Here is a 23,212-nt window from a genome sequence, read left to right as displayed (position 1 = left end):
TCGCCAATTAATACTTCACAAAGAATGAACTGCTTCTTTTGCATACATTGGTTTTTGGCCTATGAATCAAAGTAAATACTTTTTAGGCTAAACAAGATTCCTATTTCTGAATTAAAGCTTGCCAAATGAAAATATTTTGCTGGGAGAAAAAAGTAGAACTTTTGAGAATGCCTTGCTGGATGATGACATTTTAGTGTTCCTCTTGTAAGTATAATAGGAGTAAAAGAAGCCTGGAGGGAACAAGGTTCTTGACAATCAACGAGACAGCTGGAGGGAAAGGTTTACATTTAAAGAGAATGGAGAGAGAAAGAGCCCCAACGTTGATTCACAGATTAAAAATTATATGCATAAGTTATTCTGCCCCCATGAGATGCTCTGTTCTCAAATAATGTAAAGCGGTGGTATTATAGCATTGGATTTTAGCTCACCAAGGGAGGCTAGCTAAGGGTTACATCAGTGGAGTTCCACTCTTGAAGCCAGATGGACCCTTGCTTCCTACTTACTGCATTTCTTTCATTGTGCTCAACGGTGCCCTAGCTGCCTAGAAGAGTTTATAAGACCTTCTTAATATGTACTTCCCGCCCAGGACACAGAGCAGAGGTGACCAGGCTCTTGCTTCTATTCCTGATTATATCCCATCATCACATGGGTGATGGGGACATGAGCTGAAGCTCTCTTCCCCCAGTGACTGAGGGCTGCCTCGCTTTAGCTCCTGGTGTCTCCACGCCTAATGTTACTCTGTTCACTCAGGATCAACGTCTTAGGGATGGATCCCCTCAGCACCCCTTTCAACAACGAGTACTACAACGGACTCTGTGACCGAGTTTGGGATGGCAACACCTTGACGTACTACCGCAGACCCTGGAACGTGGCTTCCCTGGTCTATGAAGTAAGTATCCTCAGAAGAAAACACATTGTTCAGCTTTAGCTGAAAAATTGTTTCCTACTGAAAAATATGAAAAATTCAGTAGAATGAAAATTTAATGTGAACTGACTTAAAGAAGAGGAGATGTAGCTTGGGTCTCTTTAGAAAATATGCAATAGGGCTTCCCTGGTGGAGCAGTGGTTGAGAGTCCGCCTGCCGATGCAGGGGACGCGGGTTTGTGCCCCGGTCTGGGAAGATCCCACATGCCGCGGAACGGCTGGGCCCGTGAGCCATGGCCACTGAGCCTGCGCGTAGTGATAGAGTTTTGGGAAATACTTAAACTCTGTAAAAAGAATCATCTAAGGTTCTGATGAAACTAAAAATTAAATGAGTGCTGATTTAAGGACTGTGTACACTGCTTCCGTGCTGTTGAGGCTCGGTTTTCGCTAACCTACCAATGAAAAACCATCTTTACATTTGTTTCCTTCACTAGTCCCCCTTGTAAAACCTGCTTGACTAGTGTGAGTGGCTGCAGTCACTCACCTCAAACCCCTCCAGTTCTGTTGAAACTGTTTCTTAAAGTGATTTTTACTCTACAAAATGCTACCTCAAACCTACCACCTTTCTACAAGTCCCCTAAATTCTCTAGAGCCATCCACAAACTCTACCTCCTCATTCAAAGGATTAATATTTACCACCTTTAGAGATATTTGGAGGACTCTAAACAAGATGTAATAAAAAATAATAGTTTATTCTGAACGAGTAGGTACAATAATCTGTTTCTCTAATTGGTCCCATTGGTAACCCATAAAATTCACTTTATTCGGTCATTACAATGTCCTTCATTATCATTGACACTCCCACCAGTTTGAAAAACATATATACTTTTCAATAATTGTAGCTAATATTCCTTTTATCTCTAACAATGTTGTAAGTCAAGCCCTACCCATTGCAGCCTGAAGTGATCACGCTCTCCCATGAATGCTAACGACTTAATGTCCCTACTTATTTGACTGGCATCTTTTTTCACATATGACCACATTGTCATATTTTTGGTGCCTATAAGTCCAGAAAAAAATCAGTTTCTCACAAATCGCAGGGAACATTTTGGATTATTGATCTTTCCCATCATGCTAGGTTAACCTTCTTTAAGTATATGTTTCAAGGGGAAGATTATCATCTTTCTAAGAATTATACATGTTCTACTTTCTTCAAAAGAGTATGCCAAAGATAAGGGAACCTCTGTCACTTCTGATGCAAGAAGGGTTATTGTTGTGTTGTTTTATTTTTTTTAGTTCTCAGGTCTGCGCTGTACAGCCTTCCTGTCTTTGTCACTGTCACCAGCCTCCTAGCTTCTATGTAGGGTTAGTAATGGGTGTGAACCAAGAAGTGAGGGCAGGGGGCTTGCCTGGGACTGGTCTTGAAGTTGCATTTGGAGAGTAAGCATGCTGTTTTCCCTTATCTCCAACCCTGGAAACAGATGTACTTCCACATTCAGAGGGTCTGGATCTTACAAAGGTGATGTGGTGCTTACCCTGTATATTACTTACACCCCAGGTGGAGTTGGGAGCAGCATCTTAGAATCAAACACATTAATATGTCTGTGGCAAAATTAACCCATGTTCACACAAAGTGGAAGAAATGAAGACGATAACTTTTTATCAGTTCAGATCAGATTAAGGCCTTCAAATGAGTTTTGGCTTCAAGCTTGGAAAAAAACCGACAGGGATTGTGGACCTGAGTATTAATTTGGCGCCACCTGAGAAAGAGTGCTGATGGAGTTGGCTGGGGGCTTGTTAAAGTCCCCAGATCACACCCTTGGTGCTAGTAATACTGATGCTCCCCTTATTCTAATCTGTTATGGTCTTGGAAAATGAAGAGCTGAACATAAAAGAACGTGCGCGAGCTTATTGAGTGGAAATCTCGATTTTGACTTCTTAGAGAGGGCCACTTTCTGCACTTTCTAATATTCGATGACATACTTGACCTATGTGTTCGTGTATGTTACTATTATAGTGCCTGAAGGCAAAGAATGCATATTTTTCTTCCTTATAGCTATTACCAATACTCAATATATGTATAGGGTAGGTGTTCAACAACATTTTACTGGATGAATTAATTTTTTAAATCTTGTTTTAGTTACTTATTGGCAATAACTTACTGTCTTTCATTTTTTGAAAGAATTCTACGGACCTATCATTCTGTGGGGAATATCCCTTGATAATGACCCCTTACTCTGATACATTCACACTCCCTCAGTGCCTCTTGTTTAAATGCGGCTTTGGCTCTAGAACACACTGCATAGGTTAGAATCCCAACTCTGCCCCAAACAGGAGTGAGATCTGGGCAAATTATTTATCCTCATCATGCCTCAGTTTCCTCATCTGTAAAACAGAAATAATAATGCCTACCTTGTAAAGATAAATGAGTCTATGTATGTGAAACATTCAGAAAGTTATTGGCACTAGCAAACACTCAATAAATATTTGCTATTCATCACAGGGAACTCTCCTTAATGCCCTGTGGTGACCTAAATGGGAAGGAAATCCAAAAAAAGGGGGGATATATGTATACATATAGCTGATTCACTTTGCTGTACAGCAGAAACCAACACAACATTGTAAAGCAACTGTACTCCAATAAAAAAAATATTTTCTATTCTTTTTTAGAATATAAGAACGCTTAGCTATGGTAAAAGACTTAGCTATGGTTAAATGCATAATTAGTGGTTACATTCTAGGTGAAAGTTTACTGGCTGCTTTGTAAGTAATGATCAAGAACAACTGAAGCTTGCAATTATGGGGGGAAAAAGTGATGATTACATCTAGGAATTAGTTCCTTTTCACTTGTTTTTCTTTAGTCTTCTCTGCTTTTGTTGTTGAAAGTAACAACTTGTAAATCAGTTTCAGGTTTTCACTATAATTCTCTTTAAATCTGGATCTCCATGAGAATGTAAGATTTTGTAGGTCAACAAAGGTTTGTAAAATGCACCTGGATTATAATCATCCTTCCCACCCCAAATCCTCACAAAATCCTGAATAACTTTTTTTTTTTTTTAAAGGGCTTCAAATGCTTGGCTTATTTATTTATTTTTGGCTGTGTTGGGTCTTCATTTCTGTGCGAGGGCTTTCTCTAGTTGTGGCAAGCAGGGGCCCCTCTTCATCGCAGTGTGCGGGCCTCTCACTATCGCGGCCTCTGGTTGCAGAGCACAGGCTCCAGACGCACAGGCTCAGTAGTTGTGGCTCATGGGGCTAGTTGCTCCGCGGCACGTGGGATCTTCCCAGACCAGGCCTCGAACCCGTGTCCCCTGCATTGGCAGGCGGACTCTCAACCACTGTGCCACCAGGGAAGCCCCCCTGAATAACTTTTATATCATGTGAATTGCCAATAATTTCTTGCTATCTCTTAACTTCCTATATCTGTCCCACTCGGGTCACTCACATCTCCAGCCACATCCTTAACCTTGTGTTCACCAGAACTACGCTGCCTCTGAAATCTGTTGTTTAAATTTGGTGACGTCTCCCTGCAGCCTGCAGGATAATAATCAATCCCCTTGGCAGGGGAAAAAGGTCATTCCTGATCTGCTTTTGATTGCCACGTTACCCTCAGCTGTCTCCTCTGAATCCTCCATTACAGGCCTTTCCTGCAAATTAATGCAATAGCCTTTGCTTTCCTTTCTGTTCCGGTCTTTGTTTTGCTGTATCATATATACCCTTAGTTGAATTTCTAGTCATTTTATTTACCATGGAATCCTGAGAAACTAACATCGTAAAGCAGGCTAAATAAATGATTGTTGAATTAATAAATAAATGCATTCAGTATATTGACACTCTTCTTTCAAAAAACAAATGCTTTTTTTTTTTTAATGAAGGGAAGAACCCATATTCAAGAAAACATATAATTGGAATCGTCATTAAAGTTGACAGCAACTGAAAACAGAGGCTTAATAAACATTTCAACTACTCTTTCTACTGTTAGCTTGAGCCCATTTAGAAAACCTGGGGGTGTACAGATAAAATTTATTATATACACAGTGATTTATTTATTACATATTGCTGCTCCCAAGGAATAAATAATACTGTGCCTATAGAAACTGCTATCTTGAAAGGAACTACAGCCCACAATGAATTTATATTCAAATTTGGAGTCATAGGCAGGGGTCAATTACGAAGGAGCTCATACATCATACTAAGCAACTTGGGCATAATTCTGAGCATGGTAATGGAGCCACTGAGGAGAGCAATGTGGTCAGTTTCATTTTAAATCTTTGTGTTTTGTGCAGATGAATTTTAAGGAGACGGTACCAGAGATAATAACAGAAGGAAGCTATTTTATGGTCCAAGAAGGAGATGATGAAAAACTGAACTGTGTCTATAATAGTAGAGGCTGAGAGGAAGAGATGAAATCCAGCTCAGTTTTGAGAACTAAGAGTTCAGTACAGAATTGGAGATAGTGGAGCATATGGTCAAGCGCCCAGTTCTGAATTAAATTCCCTGGATTTGAATTCTGATAAGTTCCTTCACTTACCATCCATGTGACTCCAGGCAACTTATTTATCTTTCCTGAATCTCAGTTTCTTATCATAAAGTGGTATAATAACAGTACATACTTCGTAGTAATCTGGAAAGGTTAAATGTGTTAATAAGTGCAAAGTGCTTAGAAAAGTGTGTAACACAAAATAAACTCACAATAGATGAAAAATATGGAGACCCCCAGTGGATGATAGGCCATCAAAGAAGACCTGAGAAGTGTGTGTGTGTGTGTGGTGTGTGGTGTGGTGTGTGTGTGTGTGTGTGTGTGTGTTGGAAGGGGGAGTGGGGGATCTACCAAAAGAAGAGTTAAATCCAAGAAAAAGATAATGATTGACATCTGGATGGAGTTATCTTGCTAAGAGTAGATTATATGAATGTGAGGATGGAGCCTGAATTGGAGGCAGAGATTTAAGTATCATCCAGGAGGTGTACAATGAGAGAGAAAAGAACGTAGAGAATGGAGTCCTAGAACACACCAATATTGAAGATCTAGGCAGAGAAGATGATCTCTTGAAGATAATTGTATTCATTATCTATCGCTAAATTTCAAAATACCCAAAAATGTAATGGCTAAAAGTTTAGGAATGTGGGTGTGGCTTGGCTAGGTACTTTAGCTGAGGATGACTCATAAGGTTGCAGGCAATCTGCTCTTTCCTGGTTCCTTCTCTCAATTAGTGAGAGATGGCTTTAATAATAATAGTAAATAGTATATGGTTTTATCCTTTATTTGTACATACAAAATCTTAGTGGCGTCTTTAACAGTTTTCTCTTTACCTTTTATTCCCGCTTGCTCTCCAAGCCTCCTCAATTTGAACTTTGGAATGTGTGTTGAGGTGTTCTATCTCCTCCACTCCCAGTGCCAGAGTAATGTTTATTTCTTTTCAAGAAGCATTAGCTGATAAACCTTTAAACAGGATAGATTTCACTAACTCCTATAATATGCCTGGCCTCCTGGAAGATGTAAGCACCCTTGCCCCTCCCTCTGACTTCTGCTTCTCCAACATCTGTTTATTTGGTTCTCATAAAGAAACTTGTTTCCATCCGTGTGTCTTCCTACTTTCTATAATCTTGCTTCTTGACCTCTCTTCAAAGACTTTTGTTCTTCTCTTCAAAACGATTCTACATATTTGTACACCTCTGAATGCCTATCGTTCAGCTCAGACTTCTTTTTGATGGATGGATTTTTGGCTTTTCAATCCAGCTCCTGTCTTCAGGTTTTCTGGGGTGACCCCACCCTCACTGTTTCAGACTCTACTCACTACTACCATCCTAGCATTAGTGAAAGAGGACCATTCAACAACGTTCTAATTGACACCCTGACCAACATTCCCTTATACCTGCAAGCAATCCTTCACACTGCTAAGTTGATCCCTGCCCAGTGCCGGTTCCTTTCTAACCAGTTCAGGTATAAGTGCAAGAGCCTACAAATTACGCCACTCCTATCCTGCAACCACTCAGAAGCCAGTGAGCTAAGAAGACCTTAGCCTTCTAGAAGAGTGAGGGAGACGTGGTTTCCTGGTGCCATTTTGCTCACCTTTGGCACTTCTCATCATGGAAGACTGAGTGGGATTGTCTTCATTTGCTTCTACTAGTCTTAGATTTCAAGGCAATAGAAACCTTATTCATTTTTCTTTCTTTTTTTTTAAAATTGAAGTATAGTTGATTTACAATGTTGTGTTAGTTTCTGGTGTACAGTCAACTGAATCACCTTTATATATATATATTTTTTTTTTTTTTTTTTTTTCCCAAGGCCATGTTCAGGGCAACATTTTCCATGAATCCTTTCTTCATTTTACCACTTAGAACTTGTCAAGCCCTCTTTGGCAGTATAGTATAAGAATGAACAGCTCCACCCTGGAATCAGACTTCCTGGGTTTCATTGCTGGCTGGGCCACTTCCTAGCTGTATGATTGTATGATCTTGGACAAATTTTTTAACCTATGTTTTCTTATGTGTAAAATGGGGATAATTATAGAAATTACCTTAAAGGTAGGAAGTTAAACATTTATTCTACATAAAACACTTTGAACAGCTGCTGGCACAGAGTAAGCACTCAATACATATGAGTTACTATTGTTAGCTGTATTGGATCTGCATATTAAATTTAATACGTCTTTATTATAATCTACTTTTTGCCAGGCACTTTACTAAGTGGTGAGGCTATGGAGTCATGTGGGTAAGATGGATGTGGTCCGTGACTTCTTGGAGTTTACCATCTGAAGGTCTATTAAATAAGCCATTATAGGGCTTCCCTGGTGGCGCAGTGGTTGAGAGTCTGCCTGCTGATGCAGGGGACACGGGTTCGTGCCCCGGTCCGGGAAGATCCCACATGCCGCGGAGCAGCTGGGCCCGTGAGCCATGGCCTCTGAACCTGCGCGTCCAGAGCCTGTGCTCCGCAACGGGAGAGGCCACAGCAGTGAGAGGCTCGCGTACCGCAAAAAAAAAAAAAAAAGCCATTATGAGAGCTTGTAGGAAACAGATTTGTTAGTCTGTGGGATCAGTAAAAGTCTCCCTAAAGAAGTGATGGTTAAGCTGAGACTTGAAATAGAAGTAGAGATTCACCAGGCCAGGGGTATATACTATATGTGTGTGAGTGTGTATAATGTCTGTGTTATGGGAGGCTGGGGGAGGTGGGGGGATTAAGGAACATTCCAGAAAGTAAACGCAGCATAAGAGAGCCCTATGGTGGGAAGAAGCATAGGCTGTGGAAATAGAAAGGAGGTCAGAGGGCTGGAGTACAGTCAGGGAGAGATTAACTTGGAATAAGTCTAGTTTAGACTTTATCTTAAAGGCAGTGGGAAGGTGGAAAGATTTTAAACAGGGAAGTGACACGGTTAGGCTACTCTTCCCTTTGCATTGAGCATTTTTCCCAGCATGCCTTTCTTTAACGAAAATTATATACGTTTTAGTCTTTCCCATTAGATGGTGACCTTAGGTTTCTTGTCTTAGTCTGTTTGGGTTGCTATAACGAAATACCAGAGACCAGGTAGCTTAGAGAAAACCAAAATTTATTGCTCACAGTTCTGGAGGCTAGGCGTCTCAGATCAGAGCACTAGCAGGGTCGGGTGAGGGTCCTCTTCTGGGTTACAGACTTCTCGTTGTATCCTCACATGGTTGGCAGGGACTAGGGAGCTCTGTGGGGTCACTTTTATAAAAGCACGAATCTCTTCAAGAAGGCTCCTCCCAAAGGCCCCATCCCCTAATACCATCCCACTGGCCGTTAGGATTTTAACATATGGATTTAAGGGGAGACATAAACATTCAGACCACAGCATTCCTCGTGCAGAACAGTCACCCAGTGCATGCCACTGAGTCCAGTCTGTTCCACTGACTGAAGAGATGAGTGTCTCTTTCCGGGCAAGAGTTGCAGCCTGTTACAGAGGACCTCTGGAAAGAGAGTTTGTTGAGATTTACAGCCCTCCCGTTGATGCCTGACAATAACCAAGTTGGCAAAGAAAGTTTTTATTTGTTTCTTTCTTTGTTTTATTGAAGTATAGCTGATTTACAATGTTGTGTTAGTTTCTGGTATACAGGAAGGTGATTCAGTTTTATTCTTTTTCAATTCTTTTCCATTATAGGTTATTACAAGATATTAAATATAGTTCCCTGTGCTATACAGTAATACCTCGTTGATTATCTATTTTACGTATAGTAGTGTGTATCTGTCAATCCCAAGTTCCTCATTTATCCCTCCCCCCTCCTTTCCTCTTTGGTAACTATAAGTTTGTTTTCTATGTCTGTGAGTCTGTTTCTGTTTTGTAAATAAGTTCATTTGTTTTAATTGAAAGTTTTAATTTTTAACCAGGTTACTTAGTTTTCTTATGCAAACATGAATGTGGTAAATAAATAAATAAAGTCCAAACCACATAAAAGATGATGCAAGAAAAAGGAAGCCTGCTGTCACTCCGGATATACATTTACTCACAGTTCCCCTTGCCCAGGGCTATCACTCCATGATTTGTCTATTTTTCCAGTAATTTTCTATGTACATAAAGGCTTTTTTTTTTTTTTTTAATAGGCAGTAGAGTGTAAACGTTAAGAGGCAGTTCAGGGCTCAAGTCCTGGCCTTTCTACTTATATTAATTAACATGTATAAAATGCTCAAAACAGTGCCTGGTCCACAAGGCTTCAGGAAGGCTTAGCTTTATCATTTCTTTCCTTCTTTTTCTACACAGATGGGAGTATATTGTGCATCTGATCTGTTATGCAACTTGCTTTTTAATTATTAATATATTAACTCTTGAAAGCTTGCTATGTTCTAAGTCCTTCATATGCTTTATTTCATTGACTCCTTATAACAATCTTTGGTCCAGGTATGGTGAGTATCCCTATTTTACACGCTAGGAATCAGACTGGGCACAGAGAGGTTATCGTGTAATGTTCTCAAAGTCATCAGATCTGTATTTGAACCCTCGCAGTCTCACTTTCTTGCCGTGGCTCAACTTCTTTGTTCTACTCCCTTTCAAATAAGTTGCCTGATTTTTGTCTTTTCCTGTTTATTTTGGGTGTTTTTTTTTTTTGTATGTTGTTTTCAAAAACACTTTGCTATTCTCTTTTAGACCAAAGCCGACAAAAATTTCAGAACTGAATATTATCATGAACAGATACAAGCATTCAGAAGTATCATCCAAGAGAAGAAATCAAATTTTAATGCAGGTTTATCTATAAAATACACACCTCATGAAGCAATTGCACAGTTTGAATGTAAAGATTCAGAACCTTCTGACAAAAAAAACTTTTCAAGTCTTTTAAATGCCAAGGGTAACTTTCGATTTACATATTCCAAAAATGAACTTTACAAACTGTTGTTGTCACATTCTTCGAAGAAGGTAAGACCAAACATTTAATATAGAGAATATAATGGAATATTTTTCAAACTAACCAAATGTCCTCTTTTAAGTTTAATCGTTTAGAGCAGATAGAGCGCATAAGAGAAAGAAAAATAATACTCAACAAATCCTCAAATGTGTAGGTAGTTTGAAGGCCCAGAAAAAGAATGCTAACTGGAGAAAAATCTCTTCAGTATAGCAGTAATAAGTGGGTGAGATGTTTGTGGCTGTCAACGGATCAAGCATATTAAGAGTTCCGAGCGTACTTTTTAGGACTTCCCTGGTGGTCCAGTGGTTAAGACTTCGTGCTTTCACTGCAGAGGGCACGGGTTCGATCCCTGGCCAGGGAACTAAGATCCCACATGCCGCGTGGCACAGCCAAAAAAAAAAAAAAAAGGGAATTCAGAGCATGCTTTTTGACTGAGATTGTGGTGATAGACTGTTTAATTTATATTCTCTTCAGAAGTACAATGAAAAATCATACTAAGGAATTTTGGTAATTCACTGTAATGTCTTAGAATGATGGCTATTTACTTACTGTAAAGTGTATTTCTAGAGTAATGATGCCATGAAATTGTACACATTGCATATGAAATTGGTCTGCTTACTTTGTAATCATACCTTTAATTTGAGACTTTGAAAATGTGTTTGTTTTTTAATATTTAAGCCAGATTTAGAAGTTTGTTTCATTGCCTCTGGAATAAATACAGAATATACTTTCTGTAGTCAGTATGATGCTGGTAAAATGCTCACTCTTTCTTTTCTGATAACACAGTCACCTATTTAGATACCCTTCTTCCACTTAAAAAATAACACTCATTCACTCTTAGTACTTATACTATGCCTAATTGTATAATGGGTTGATCAATACATTGCCTCTATATCCACATGCACACTCACCCAAAGGGTGCAGTTGGAAAATCTTTTAAGGCGTTCAACAAATATTTAATTGTGGACTTACTATGTGGCCAGGCACTGTTCCACGTGCTTAAAATACATTTGTGAACCAAACTCATAAAGATTCTTCTCATGGAGCTGAAAGTTTAGCCGGGGGAGATAGACAGAAACAAACATAACAGTAAAAAAGGAAGCTATATAGTATTTAGAAAATGATAGATGCTATAGAATAAAATGAAATGTAGAGTAGCATAATGGCAATCAGGACTCCTGGGCAGATGGCAGTATTAAAAAAGCAGCTTAGGGTAGGCTTCACTGAGGAGATGAGCTCTGAATAAAGATTTGAAGGAGAGGAAATAGTCAAATAGTTATATTTGGGATGATATATCTGGCAGAAGGATCTATTAAAGACAAGTCCCTAGGATGGGAACATACCTGCCCATTGGGCCAAAGTGAACAGAAGGAGAAAAGGTTAGAGAGGTTACCTTGAATCAGATCATAAAGGGCCTCACAGCCTGTTCTAAGAGTTTGGTTTTTTTAGTGAGTGACATGAGGGACCATTGGAATGTTTTGAATAGAAGGTTGACATATTCTAATGTATCTTCAGTGATTACTCTGGATACTGTTGAGAAGATATTATGAAAGTTAAGAGCAAAAGGAAGCAGGTTTGTTAAAACTATTGCAAGAATCCAGATGAGAGATGATGACAGTTCAGAAAGGACAGTTGTAGAGTCAAACATGATTCTACAAACGCCAAAGTTTTTGGCCTGAGCAACCGGAAAGATGGAGTTGCTATCAACTGAGATGGAGAAAATTTCAGGTAGAGCAGGTTTGGAGAAGAAGACCAGTAGTTAAGTTTTAGTTAGATTAAGTTTGAGATGTCTATTAGACATTCCACTGGAGATATCAAATAGGAAGTTGATGTTATGAGTCTGGAATTTGAGAAAGAGGTCTGGGATTAAGCTCTAAGTTTCAGAGTTGTTAATATATAGAAGGTGCTTAAAGTCATAGGCTTTGGTGAGACCACTAATGAAGTTAGTGTGGATAGAAAAGAGAAGATCAAAGACTAAACTCAGGGAACTTCAATAGAAAGAGGTCTGAAGAAAGAGGAGTGAAGGAAAGCAAGATGTGGCCAGTGTAATGCTTTAGAACCTTGCTACTCAAAGTGCGGTCCATGGACCAGCAGCAACAACATCACTGGGAAGTTAGGATCTCAGACCCTACCCCAGACCTACTGAATTAGAATTGTGTTTTAAAAAGATTCTCTAGGTGATTTGTTCACACTGTACATTCTGAGAAGAACTACCCTAGATAACAAAAAGTAAATAAATTCTATCAAAGAGATAAGAGTGATGAACTGTGTCAAATGTGCTAATATGTGAAAGATGAGGACTAAGAAGCACTGGCTTTGGCGTTGTGAAGGTCACTGGTGACCTTCAGAAGAGGTTTTGAACAAAAGAGAAGTTTTGTTGGAGTAGTGAGGGCAGCAGCATGACTGGGTTAGATTTAAGAGAAACTGGGAAGAGAGGAATTGGAAAGAGCTAGTACAGAAAGCTCTTTAAAGGAATTTTGCCTCTAATGAGCGTGAAGAAACGAGTGGCAAATGGCCGAACAAGTCAGGCCAAGAGATTCTTTTTATTCCTTTAAGATGGAAGAAACAAGAGTCTATCTGGCTGGGAATAATCTAAGATCTACCTCTAAAATAAGTTGAGTCAAGGAACACAATGTCTTTCTGACAAGATACACCTAATTTTAGCAAAAACGAGAGGGATTCCAAATATGTTTTGTGCATCTTTGAGGTTGCATTAAGAATTATTATGCAAGTCATCAGGTGGAGAACATATATATATGGAGTAAGTTTCTTTAAGATTTTTGTTAGATACTGAATCACCCAAAATCACCTAAAGTTAAGTCATGCAGTGTGAACAATTGTGCTTCTAAAACATAAAAAGTTTGGTGTGATGTTTGTATACACCAAGGTGTACCTTTAAAAAAATAATAAAGCCTATTAAACTCCTATGCAATCAACATGTGCTAACCACAACTACAGCAGGAGAACTTCAAAAGAACCTTCCACAAAATCGTGGATGTCAGTTGTAGTTTAGTTTTGGCCAAGACAGTCTGTAGCATTAAATCACAAAGTTCTTTGTGACCGCCCCAGTTTTCCTTTGGAAATTTAAGCCATCATCCCTGGGAACATTAACTGCTGAGGTGTTTAGATTGGCTTGAAAGCCACAGCTTAAAATATTATCTGTCCCTCCTGTTATCAAAAACTGAGAGGACTTAGTAGAAGGCACAGAGAGACCTGAGACCTAGGTTTTTGGGACAAATCTCCACCACAGACTCTGTGTGATTTGGGGAAAATAATTTGATACATTTGTATCAGAGTTTCCTCATGTGTAAAATAAAATTGGGCTTCGTATATAGTGTCTACATTTCCTTCCATTGTTAACATTTTTAAGTCAACTTAAGGAGGTGTAATTTGCATACAATAAAATGAAAATATTTTGCGCATTTAGTTCCATGATGAGTTTTGACTATTGTATCCACCTTTGTAACCACCTCCTTAAACAAGATGTAGAATATTTCCATCACCTCAAGAAAATTCCTTCATGCCCTTTGCATCAATCCCTTACTGCCTGAGAGGCAACTACTGACCAGATTTCTCCGACCACAGCTTAGTTTCACCTGTTCTACAACTTCATATAAATAGAATCATACAGTATATACTCTTTGGTGCCTGACTTTTTCGCTCAGTATAATATATATATATTTTTTTGCGGTATGCGGGCCTCTCACTGTCGTGGCCTCTCTCGCTGCAGAGCACAGGCTCCGGACGCGCAGGCTCAGCGGCCATGGCTCACGGGCCCAGCCGCTCCGCGGCATGTGGGATCTTCCCGGACCGGGGCACGAACCTGTGTCCCCTGCATCGGCAGGCGGACTCTCAACCCCTGCGCCACCAGGGAAGCCCTCAGTATAGTACTTTTGAGATTTATTTATATCGTTGCCTGTATCAGTAGTTTGTTCCCTTTTATTGCTAACTAGCATTCCTTTGTGTGAATAGACTACAATTTGTCTATTAACTCCCCTGTCAGTGGACATTTGTCATTTTCAATTTTAAGCTATTCTGACCAAAGCCACTATAAAAGTCTCATACAGATCTTTTTGTGAACTACTCTTTTACTGATCTTACGTAGAAGTGAAGTTGCTGGCCATTGGGGTAGATGTGTGTTGACTTTTACAAGAAACTACCAAGCAGTTCTGCAGAGTGGTTGTACCGCTTTACCCTTCCACCAGCGCTGTGAGAGAGTTCCAGGTTCTGCACATCTTCGTCAACAGTTTTGATATGATTTTAAGTTTGCCATTCCAAGCGGGTTAAAGCGATATCTTGCAGTCACTGCTAAAAACGTATTGACTATGGAAATTCTAAATTTTGTGATTTTTGAATTCAAAATAATGGTGATAAAACTCATATTTCTTTTCTTTGGCTCTACAACAAAGGAAAAAATATTTCTGCATGTAAAAGGAGTCAATCACCTGGGAAGATTTGTGATGAGAACTCGGGACGTCATGCTGGCAACGACTTTCTTGGATTCTATAAAAGCTCTACCAGCTACCTATGAAAAGGGGGAATATTTTGCATTTTTGGAAACCTACGGAACCCACTACAGTAGCTCTGGGTCTCTAGGAGGACTCTATGAACTAATATATGTTTTGGATAAAACTTCCATGAACCAGAAAGGTACAGCTAGAAATAGAGTTCTAACTTCCAACAGTGTTGTAACCATCAACTATTGTTAGTGTTATCCTCTTCCCATGGTTAAAGGCTTTAGAGTAGAGTTTTGTAACCTGCTTCTTTGAGAGAACTCTCTCCCTGCCCTTTGGCCTCTAAACTCCTATCAAACAGCAAATTGACTTCCACCTCAAACAAGATGACTTGGCCCTGCACTTCTCAGCAGCACTACTGAGAAATGCACAAAATCGTACTGCAATATAATGTTATTTGGTGGTGCTGCTTTTAGTGAAATACTATTTAAAAAGTGAAAAGTACAAAAGACATCATTTACATAACCTCTTGCTTAATCCATAGACTGGTTCAATTATATGTATGCCAATTATCTTCCAAAGTATTGTTCAGAATTGGAAAGGAAATGTTCTAAATTTTCTCTAAGAGAGGAAGGAAGAAACAATGTTAACAACATGTAAGTCTAAAGCAAGAGTGGAAAATTCATTTTACCTCATATGATGACAATTCTAACTATGGGGTGGTAGTTGAATCGGGTCCATAAATAGGTTTCTGACCACACTTGAATCATGGAAGAGAGTCTATGATTGATCATCAGTGTCTGCTATATGCACAGAATAGGCCTATGTGCTACATAATTACCATCCTGACCTAAAGACTTCCTCAAAGCCTTTTAAGAATAAACTAGATGCCAAGTTTCTATGTTAGTAAGTTTTAATATTTATTTTGTGATTAATTAAGGCTTAGTTACAGCACTCTTTAAAGAGGTGAAAGATGCCAGCATAGCTCCTCTCTCTGCTCTCAAAGATTTGGGTTGTGTCTCTTAGGGAAGGAAGTGTTGCCAAAAGCACTTCCATAGCTCTTTCTCCTTAGCCTTTGGCTGTGTCAAGCAAAAGATGGGATTCAGCTCTGATCTTAAAGCCTGACACTGTCCCCACCGTGGATAAACCCTTTAAGGATGAAACAAATATGAATGGCCAGAACCAGTTGCTCTTGATGTCTCAGTCTAGTCTTGGGCTGGTAGATGCATTTCCAGGGGAGCAGAGTATGAGGTTTCTTGGTTTATACCGCCTCACAAGGTTATTCCAGTAAGATGGCATAATGGGGTCTCTAGGAGCCCTGCCCAGTAGGCTATATTGATAGATATCACATGGGAGAGGGGCACAAGAGGAATGTGTCTTGAGTAACTTGAAAATCAGAAGAGAAAGGCTCAGCAAGGGTGATCAAAACACAAAAAACTCTTCAGGCTAAGAGTTGCTTTGGTGAAAAAACTCCATGGGCTGAAATCTCTCATCTTGGACAACTCAGAGCTACCTACTTATATCTACTTACCTTCTGGCCTTAGTAGACAAAGATCATTAGGTGGACTCTGGGTCTTTGAAGAGGAAGTCATTCTTCTCACTTCTCTGCTTTGCCACACCCAAGGTCCAAGCCACGTCCTCTAGTTTGGGGCATCCAGGCTCCGTCTGGTCGTGGAGAGGTCCACAGCTGAGGTAGAGAATCTAAGCTTTAGGGGGTCACTTAGGTATTTTCATCCTCATCTTCGAATCAGAATTCTCATGCTTCTTAGGTTAAGGTTGGAAATCTAGTATTCTGAATTTCTAGCATTATCTTCCATTTTTATCCTCCCTCCTCCTTTACCATGGGAAATTCCACTGGATATTTCTTAAGTTCTCAGTAATTGTGGATACACAAAAGATACTCGTTGAATGAATGAATGACTACATGCCTCAGATCTCTACTTCTACGTCTCACCATGGGATCCTGGGATTAACTTAACTTCTCCCTTTCCTTTTTCGTAGAGCATTTTGGCTTCCAGGACAAAAAACCACGTGTTTGTATATGTGTGTGTACGTGTGTGTGTGATCTGAAATGGTAAATAAGAGCAAAAACTGATATGATCAATGAGCTCAGACCTGGGAAGTTACTCTTAAAATGAAGAAATAATTTCCTCTTTTAAATCAGGAGAATAGACAATAAATTATATACTTGAGTAAATATTGGGATTTTTCTTCGTTATAACTGGAGCAACCACACACCACAATGAGTCAGCTCCCAAGACCAATGTCTACTAAACAGCATTCGTAGGACCAGAATAAAGTGTCATATATTTAAGCCATCTGCCCAAAGCAACAAACTAGCTATCTCAATGGTGAACTGAGTCTTCCAAAGAGGATCAGGAGATGTTGATGCATCCCATGACCAAATTATGAAGTTGATACAGAGAAGCGCTTAATAGCCAGACAGCTCTTGTTTCTAATACCTACTTGGCTAATTACTAGTTGAGTACCATCAGCAGGTTCCTTAACTGCTTTGTTATTCCTCATGCTCGTCTGTAAAAGGAGGATGATAATAAAACTTATCTCAGAAAGTCAATGAGAGGATTAAATTAGTTGACTTACACAAGATGATTAGAATGATGCCGGGCATACAATCACTCAATACACGTTAGATATTGTCTCCCTTTTATGGTATTAGAGGTAAGGATGGACTATAGCCATCCTTGCCTGACTCATGTCCCTTTTAACAAAGGGTAAATTTATCGGTCCTTCACCATTAAGTTGACAAGCAAAGTCAAAGGAGACCATTAGATTCTAATATGAGGGCAAAGCAGGGCAGATATAACCTTGCATTTGAGTTCAGTAATAATGTCTAGGAATCCGAGTAAGTATGTTTCTTACAAAATAGCAAAATTGGAATTGATTTATGACGTTGATAGACATAATCTAATAATTTCTAACTAAATATATTAAACAGGTGTTGAACTAAGGGATATACAGAGATGCCTCGGGTTTAATCTGGATTTATCTCTGAATGCTGGAATTGAAATCACAGGAAATATTAATTCAGACAATTGCTTAAAGAGGGGTGATGGTAAAATTGGTAAGTATGGCCTAACTCACTAGGGTGAAAAGAAGGAGGAAAGGTCAATGAGCACTGCCCTGTCACTATGAGCCTTCTTTATTGTCTCCCCTCTTTACAAAAAACAACAACAACAACAACAAATTGAAAGTGCTTAAAAACTATTTTATCTTTTTTCTTTTCTTTTTTCTTTTCTTTTTTCTTTTTTTGCCAAGCCACACTAGCTTGTGGGATCTTAGTTCACTGGCCAGGGACTGATCCCAGGCCCTGGGTGGTAAAAGCACAGAGTCCTAACCACTGAACTGCCAGGGAATTCCCAAAAGCTATTTTACCTTCACAGTGGTTCCCAAACCATTATAAACACAAGTAAGCTGGGGACATGTATTCAATGGTATCATCATGCACAGGTCATGAACTGAACAGCTCTGGGGAATACAGCCATTCACACTGTGGTCATTGTAGATTTGTATTTTTATCATGGCAATGGTAGAAGCCCGATGATAGAAAAACATCTTGAGGAAAGTTTTCTTTTTTTCCCCTAATTTAAACAAAGCTTCCAAATGGCCTAGTGGCAGTTCTGTCTGTGTCCATCAAGAAAAGAGAAGGCCAAAGCCATCTCCCTAACTCAATCTTCCACCTGACTCAAAATCCCTAATTCACCTTCACCCAATTGGTCAAAAGGTACAAGCTTCCAGTTATAAGATAAATAAGTACTGGGGATGGAATGTACAACCTGATGACTATAGTTAACACTGCTGTGTGATGTATTTGAAAGCTGCTAAGAGAATAGATCCTAAATGTTCTCATCACAAGGAAAAGATAATTTTTCTAACTATATGAGGTAATGTATGTTAACTAAACCTATTGTGATAATCATTTTGCAATATACATGTATGTCAAGTCATCATGCTGTACACCTTAAACTTATACAGTATTGTATGTGATTATATCTCAATAAAACTGGGTGAAAAAAAGAAAATACCTAATCCATCCTTAACATTAAATCAGTGCATAACATTTTTAAAAATATAATTTTTTTGATATAAATATTACTTCTGTTGCTAATCATTAGCAGATTTATAAGCATGAGGTAGTGCTGGAGTTCTCAATTTTTACTCTAATCAGAAATACTTGAGAGCATTCTCAGAAATACAATGCTTGAGACTCACTTCAAGAGTGATTTAAAGAGTCGGCTGACACAGAGCACAGGGAGATCAGCTCAGCGCTTTGTGTCCACCTAGAAGGGTGGGATAGGGAGGTGGGAAGGAGACGCAAGAGGGAGGAGATATGGGGATATATGTATACGTATAGCTGATTTACTTTGTTATAAAGCAGAAACTAACACACCACTGTAAAGCAATTATACTCCAATAAAGATGTAAAAAAAAAAAAAAGGGTCAGCTGATAGTGGAGAAGTAGAAGAGAGGAAAACCTAATATTTTTAAAAGCATACCAGCCGCTAACATGTGGCCATGCTTGGAAACTACTGATGAAGTGAAAAGAAAACTGACCTTGCCATCACATGTCATAATTTCAAAATTTGGCCATTAAGCTTACTGTGTGACCTTGGGCTAGTCACTCCATCTCTCTGAGGCTCAGTCTTCTCATCTATAGAAATAAGGAAGGATGAACAAAAATCACCTTGAAATTACTTTTTAGTTCAAAAAATTCACAACTCTAAATGATTCACCAAAACTTTTTTAAAGCGGTTTAGTCTGGGAGAGACTGAGGGAGAAATAACGTAAAAATTGGGGTGGAAAGAAATTATGCTTTTTACTTTATTCTTTTTTATACTCTGAAGTTTTTTATAATATTAAAATAGTTTAAAGCAAACTTATACAAAATATAATTATGAAGCTAAGTCTGCAACAACAAATGTATCCAATCAAGAGTCGTGTTCCCAGGTGTGCATGTGCTTAGGTGATGAACTTTAAATTATTAATGTATCTCAAGCATCATACCATTTATATTTTCTTTAAAAAGATGATTGAAATCTATAATTGACTACTAATAAAAATGACCCTTGGATATTTGGGGTGAAAAAAATTACATAAGTAATATTTATAAGTAAAATTCAATAAATGTACTAGACTATACCTTATGAAAGGGGTTCAATAAATGTCTATCAGATGTCACAGAACTATACATGCTTCACTTATATCTTCTTTCTCTTCTCAGCAAACATCACGAGTGAAAGCCTCATCGATGATGTTATTTCATTCATAAGAGGAGGAACAAGAAAATATGCAACTGAACTGAAAGAGAAGCTTCTCAAAGGAGCCAGGGTGATTAATGTGACTGACTTTGTAAATTGGGCCTCTTCCTTAAACGATGCTCCAGTACTCATAAATCAAAAAGTAAGAAATATTTATTTTCAAATAGAAGATTTTGTCATTTTCTTACTAAATGTAATTGCTGGTTCAGATGAACAGTTAACTTCATCTGAAAGAGACGTGAGCATCCAAATACACTCCCGTCCCATCCCTGAAAGAAGCACGGTGTAGAAGAAAGGCACAGAGGGGGCATCAGACCAACCGGGCTGAGTCTGAGTCTCTGCTCCTCACTAGATGTGTAATATTTTCTGACTTCCGCAACACTGAATTCTCCAGGGCTCCATGTTTATTTGAGGATTTAATGTGATTGCTTGTATAGAGACTATAGCACAGATTGGTACAAAATAGTTGCACAGAAATTGTTAGTTCCCTTCCTTCTGCCCCAGTTGTCCCTTGCCTTCAGGTGACATCATACCACCACTTCCAACACAGGAGAATTGTATTTTTCAAGGGCCTTTGTGAAAGGGAAGTTCATAAGTTCTCAGAAAATAAGACCAAGAGTGAACAGTTCTCATGGTCAGGAAATCCTTTCCTTTTTGTGTCTTGATTATAATAGTCTTCCGTTTATAAAACTTTTGGGACTTTACAGTCTTGGTGCTTATTCCTAAGGGGAAAAACTACATTATAATTATAAAGATATAAATGCCAATGTTACTTAGCCTCACCATTCTCTCCCCAAACTAACTATAAAGGCTATGTGTTTTCCTTTATTGCTGTTTTGTTCCTGAAATTATTAGAAAGTATTTTTCCTACTTTCTTCTATAGCTTTCAATTTTCCCTGTATGTTTCACAATTTTCTTCCCTTGGGTCAAATTTATCTTTGATTGCCCCCTACTTCCTTTTGATTAACTTGAGTTATAAACATGTTGACTTTTTTTTTTTTTTTTTTTGCCGCACTACACAGCATGCGGGATCTTAGTACCCTGACCAGGAATCAAACCCATGCCCCTGGCAATGGGAGTGTGGAGTCTTAACCACTGGACTGCCAGGGAAGTCCAACATGTTGACATTTTTGATAGGACTAGTTATTAGAGAATTGTGTTCCTTCATTCTTCATTATTGTCTTTAAAGAGTGAGTGAAACCACCAAAACTACTTCATTTATGTGAGAGAGAAACTCAGAAACCAGAAAATTGTAATGTACTCTCCCTTTAGGTTGTGGAAATCTACCCAGTTGTAAATATGCGAGCACATCTGTGAGAGTCTTCACATATTTTGTCCCAAAACTAGGACAAAGAGAGGAAAATAGTTGTCCAAATTAGCATGCCCATATATAAAATTAAAATCAGAAGAGACCCCCTTTGTCATATTTAAATAATATTTAAATTCATTATCTTGAACTCAGTGAAATAAATCTGTTTCAGAAGATCTTAAATAAAAAAAGAATTGATTCGGAACTCCCTGGCGGTCCAGTTGGTTAAGACTCCACACTTTCACTGCCAAGGGCCTGGGTTCAATCTCTGGTCAGGGAACTAAGATCCCACAAGCTGCATGGCCAAAACAAACAAACAAGAAAAAAATTGATTTAGGTGGATGTTTACATTCAGATGGACACCTAAAGTGTCTTGTCTTCTCATTTCTACAAAGGGAGTTCGACTGTCCTTGTACCGATCCAAGACTGTTCTCTGAGGAGGTCTTAATAAGAGTCCATCATATTCTAGAGCTGACTTTTAAAATCTCAAGTCAGTAAAGTATCTGCTGAAGATTTACTACTGGATTTACTAGAACTATTCAAAAACCTTCATCAACTCTGTTGGCACAGTCCTACTGGCTGGATGCAAAATATAGTTTTATCCTATTTTCAAGGTCAACTATTGACCCCCAGATTTTTAGATTGGTGGGCATTCCATCTAAAATATCTCTATGTTTCTTTCTTCATGAATTGAAAGCCTGGACTTTTCATATCAATATTCTGCCTAAGCAGAAGGCAACCATAGTTAGTCCACCATGAAACACTTTTTAAATTTATCTTCTTGGAGAAGTTCAAAAAATAGTAAAATATTATGTTTTTTTTCGGTACGCGGGCCTCTCACTGTTGTGGCCTCTCCCGTTGCAAAGCACAGGTTCGGGATGTGCAGGCTCAGCGGCCATGGCTCACAGGCCCAGCCGCTCCACGGCATGTGGAATCTTCCCGGACCGGGACACGAACCTGTGTCCCCTGCATCGGCAGGCAGACTCTCAACCACTGCGCCACCAGGGAATCCCCTCACTCTCTCTTTTATGTTTCCTATTGTCTTTCTGTATTTCCTGACTTTGAATCTCTTCATGCTTCATTATCAATATCTCCATCTAACCTATATTTCAATTCATTAACTTTACTTCAGTTGTGTTAAATCCACTATTTAACCAGTCCATTAATTTGTATATTATAATAGCAAATTCCAATTCTCTTTGTTTATTTTTTTTTCAAATCTTCTATTTTTAAAAATAATTTTCAGTTCTCTGCTAAAATTTTTAATTTTGTCTCTTATGCTTACGTAAACGTAGCTCTTTTAAAGTCTACATCTGATAACTCAAATCTTGGCATTCCCAAGCTCTGTTTCTCATTTCTATTATTTCTACTGATTCTCATTCACGTTGGCTCATTTCCTTGTGTACCTAGTTACTTTTATTGTGGGCTGGATATTATACTTTAAAAATTGCTATCAGAGTAGCTTGAGGACTGAGATGCTTTTATTGTCTTCAAAAGAAATATATATTTGTATCTGAAAAGCCTCTGGGGTACTAATGACTCAGAATTATTTTAAAACCAGCTGCAGTCTTTGCCAGGACCACCTCAATTCCAATTCCCTTTTACTTCTAGGGCTGCAGTCCTTTGGGGCCCAACCCAAAGCACAGCTTTTTTACCTTTGCTGTCCTGAATTCCAACCTTTTTTCCCCAGCCCAGTAATGTGTTACTCTACCTCTTAGCTCCTCGACTGCCTCTTCCTGATTTAGGAAATGTGTCAAGGGGACTGGTGACCCAGAAGTACTGGGCTCACCTCACTGAACTTCTACCTCCTCCCAGATCTTAGCCTAGTAATGTTTTGTTACCTTGTTAGTTCTCCAGGGCTTTCAAGCAAATTTTTAAATTTTACTTTTATCTTGTTCAGCTTTTCTCATTGTCCTCAGAAAAAGGATTAGTTGACTTTATTTAATCCATCATTACCC

General features: G+C 38.8%; 1 protein-coding gene across 2 annotated transcripts in view; it reads left to right on the top strand.

Moving 5' to 3' along the window:
* Nucleotides 1-23,212, top strand: part of C9 (complement C9) — a 61,609-nt gene that overhangs the window by 20,874 nt on the left and 17,523 nt on the right. Inside the window, exons 5-9 of one of the 2 annotated variants that reach the window (XM_065875118.1) lie at nt 751-889; nt 9,957-10,226; nt 14,625-14,865; nt 17,626-17,751; nt 19,909-20,087. In XM_065875118.1, the coding sequence (XP_065731190.1) occupies nt 751-889; nt 9,957-10,226; nt 14,625-14,865; nt 17,626-17,751; nt 19,909-20,087 (955 nt within the window). The remainder of the gene's footprint in view (nt 1-750; nt 890-9,956; nt 10,227-14,624; nt 14,866-17,625; nt 17,752-19,908; nt 20,088-23,212) is intronic. The other variant, XM_065875120.1, reaches the window with a different exon arrangement.

The sequence above is a fragment of the Phocoena phocoena genome, chromosome 3 (assembly GCF_963924675.1).
Source record: "Phocoena phocoena chromosome 3, mPhoPho1.1, whole genome shotgun sequence".
Lineage (NCBI taxonomy): Eukaryota > Metazoa > Chordata > Mammalia > Artiodactyla > Phocoenidae > Phocoena > Phocoena phocoena.
Note: the sequence above shows the minus strand (reverse complement) of the source record. Positions and strands in the feature narration are given on the sequence as shown.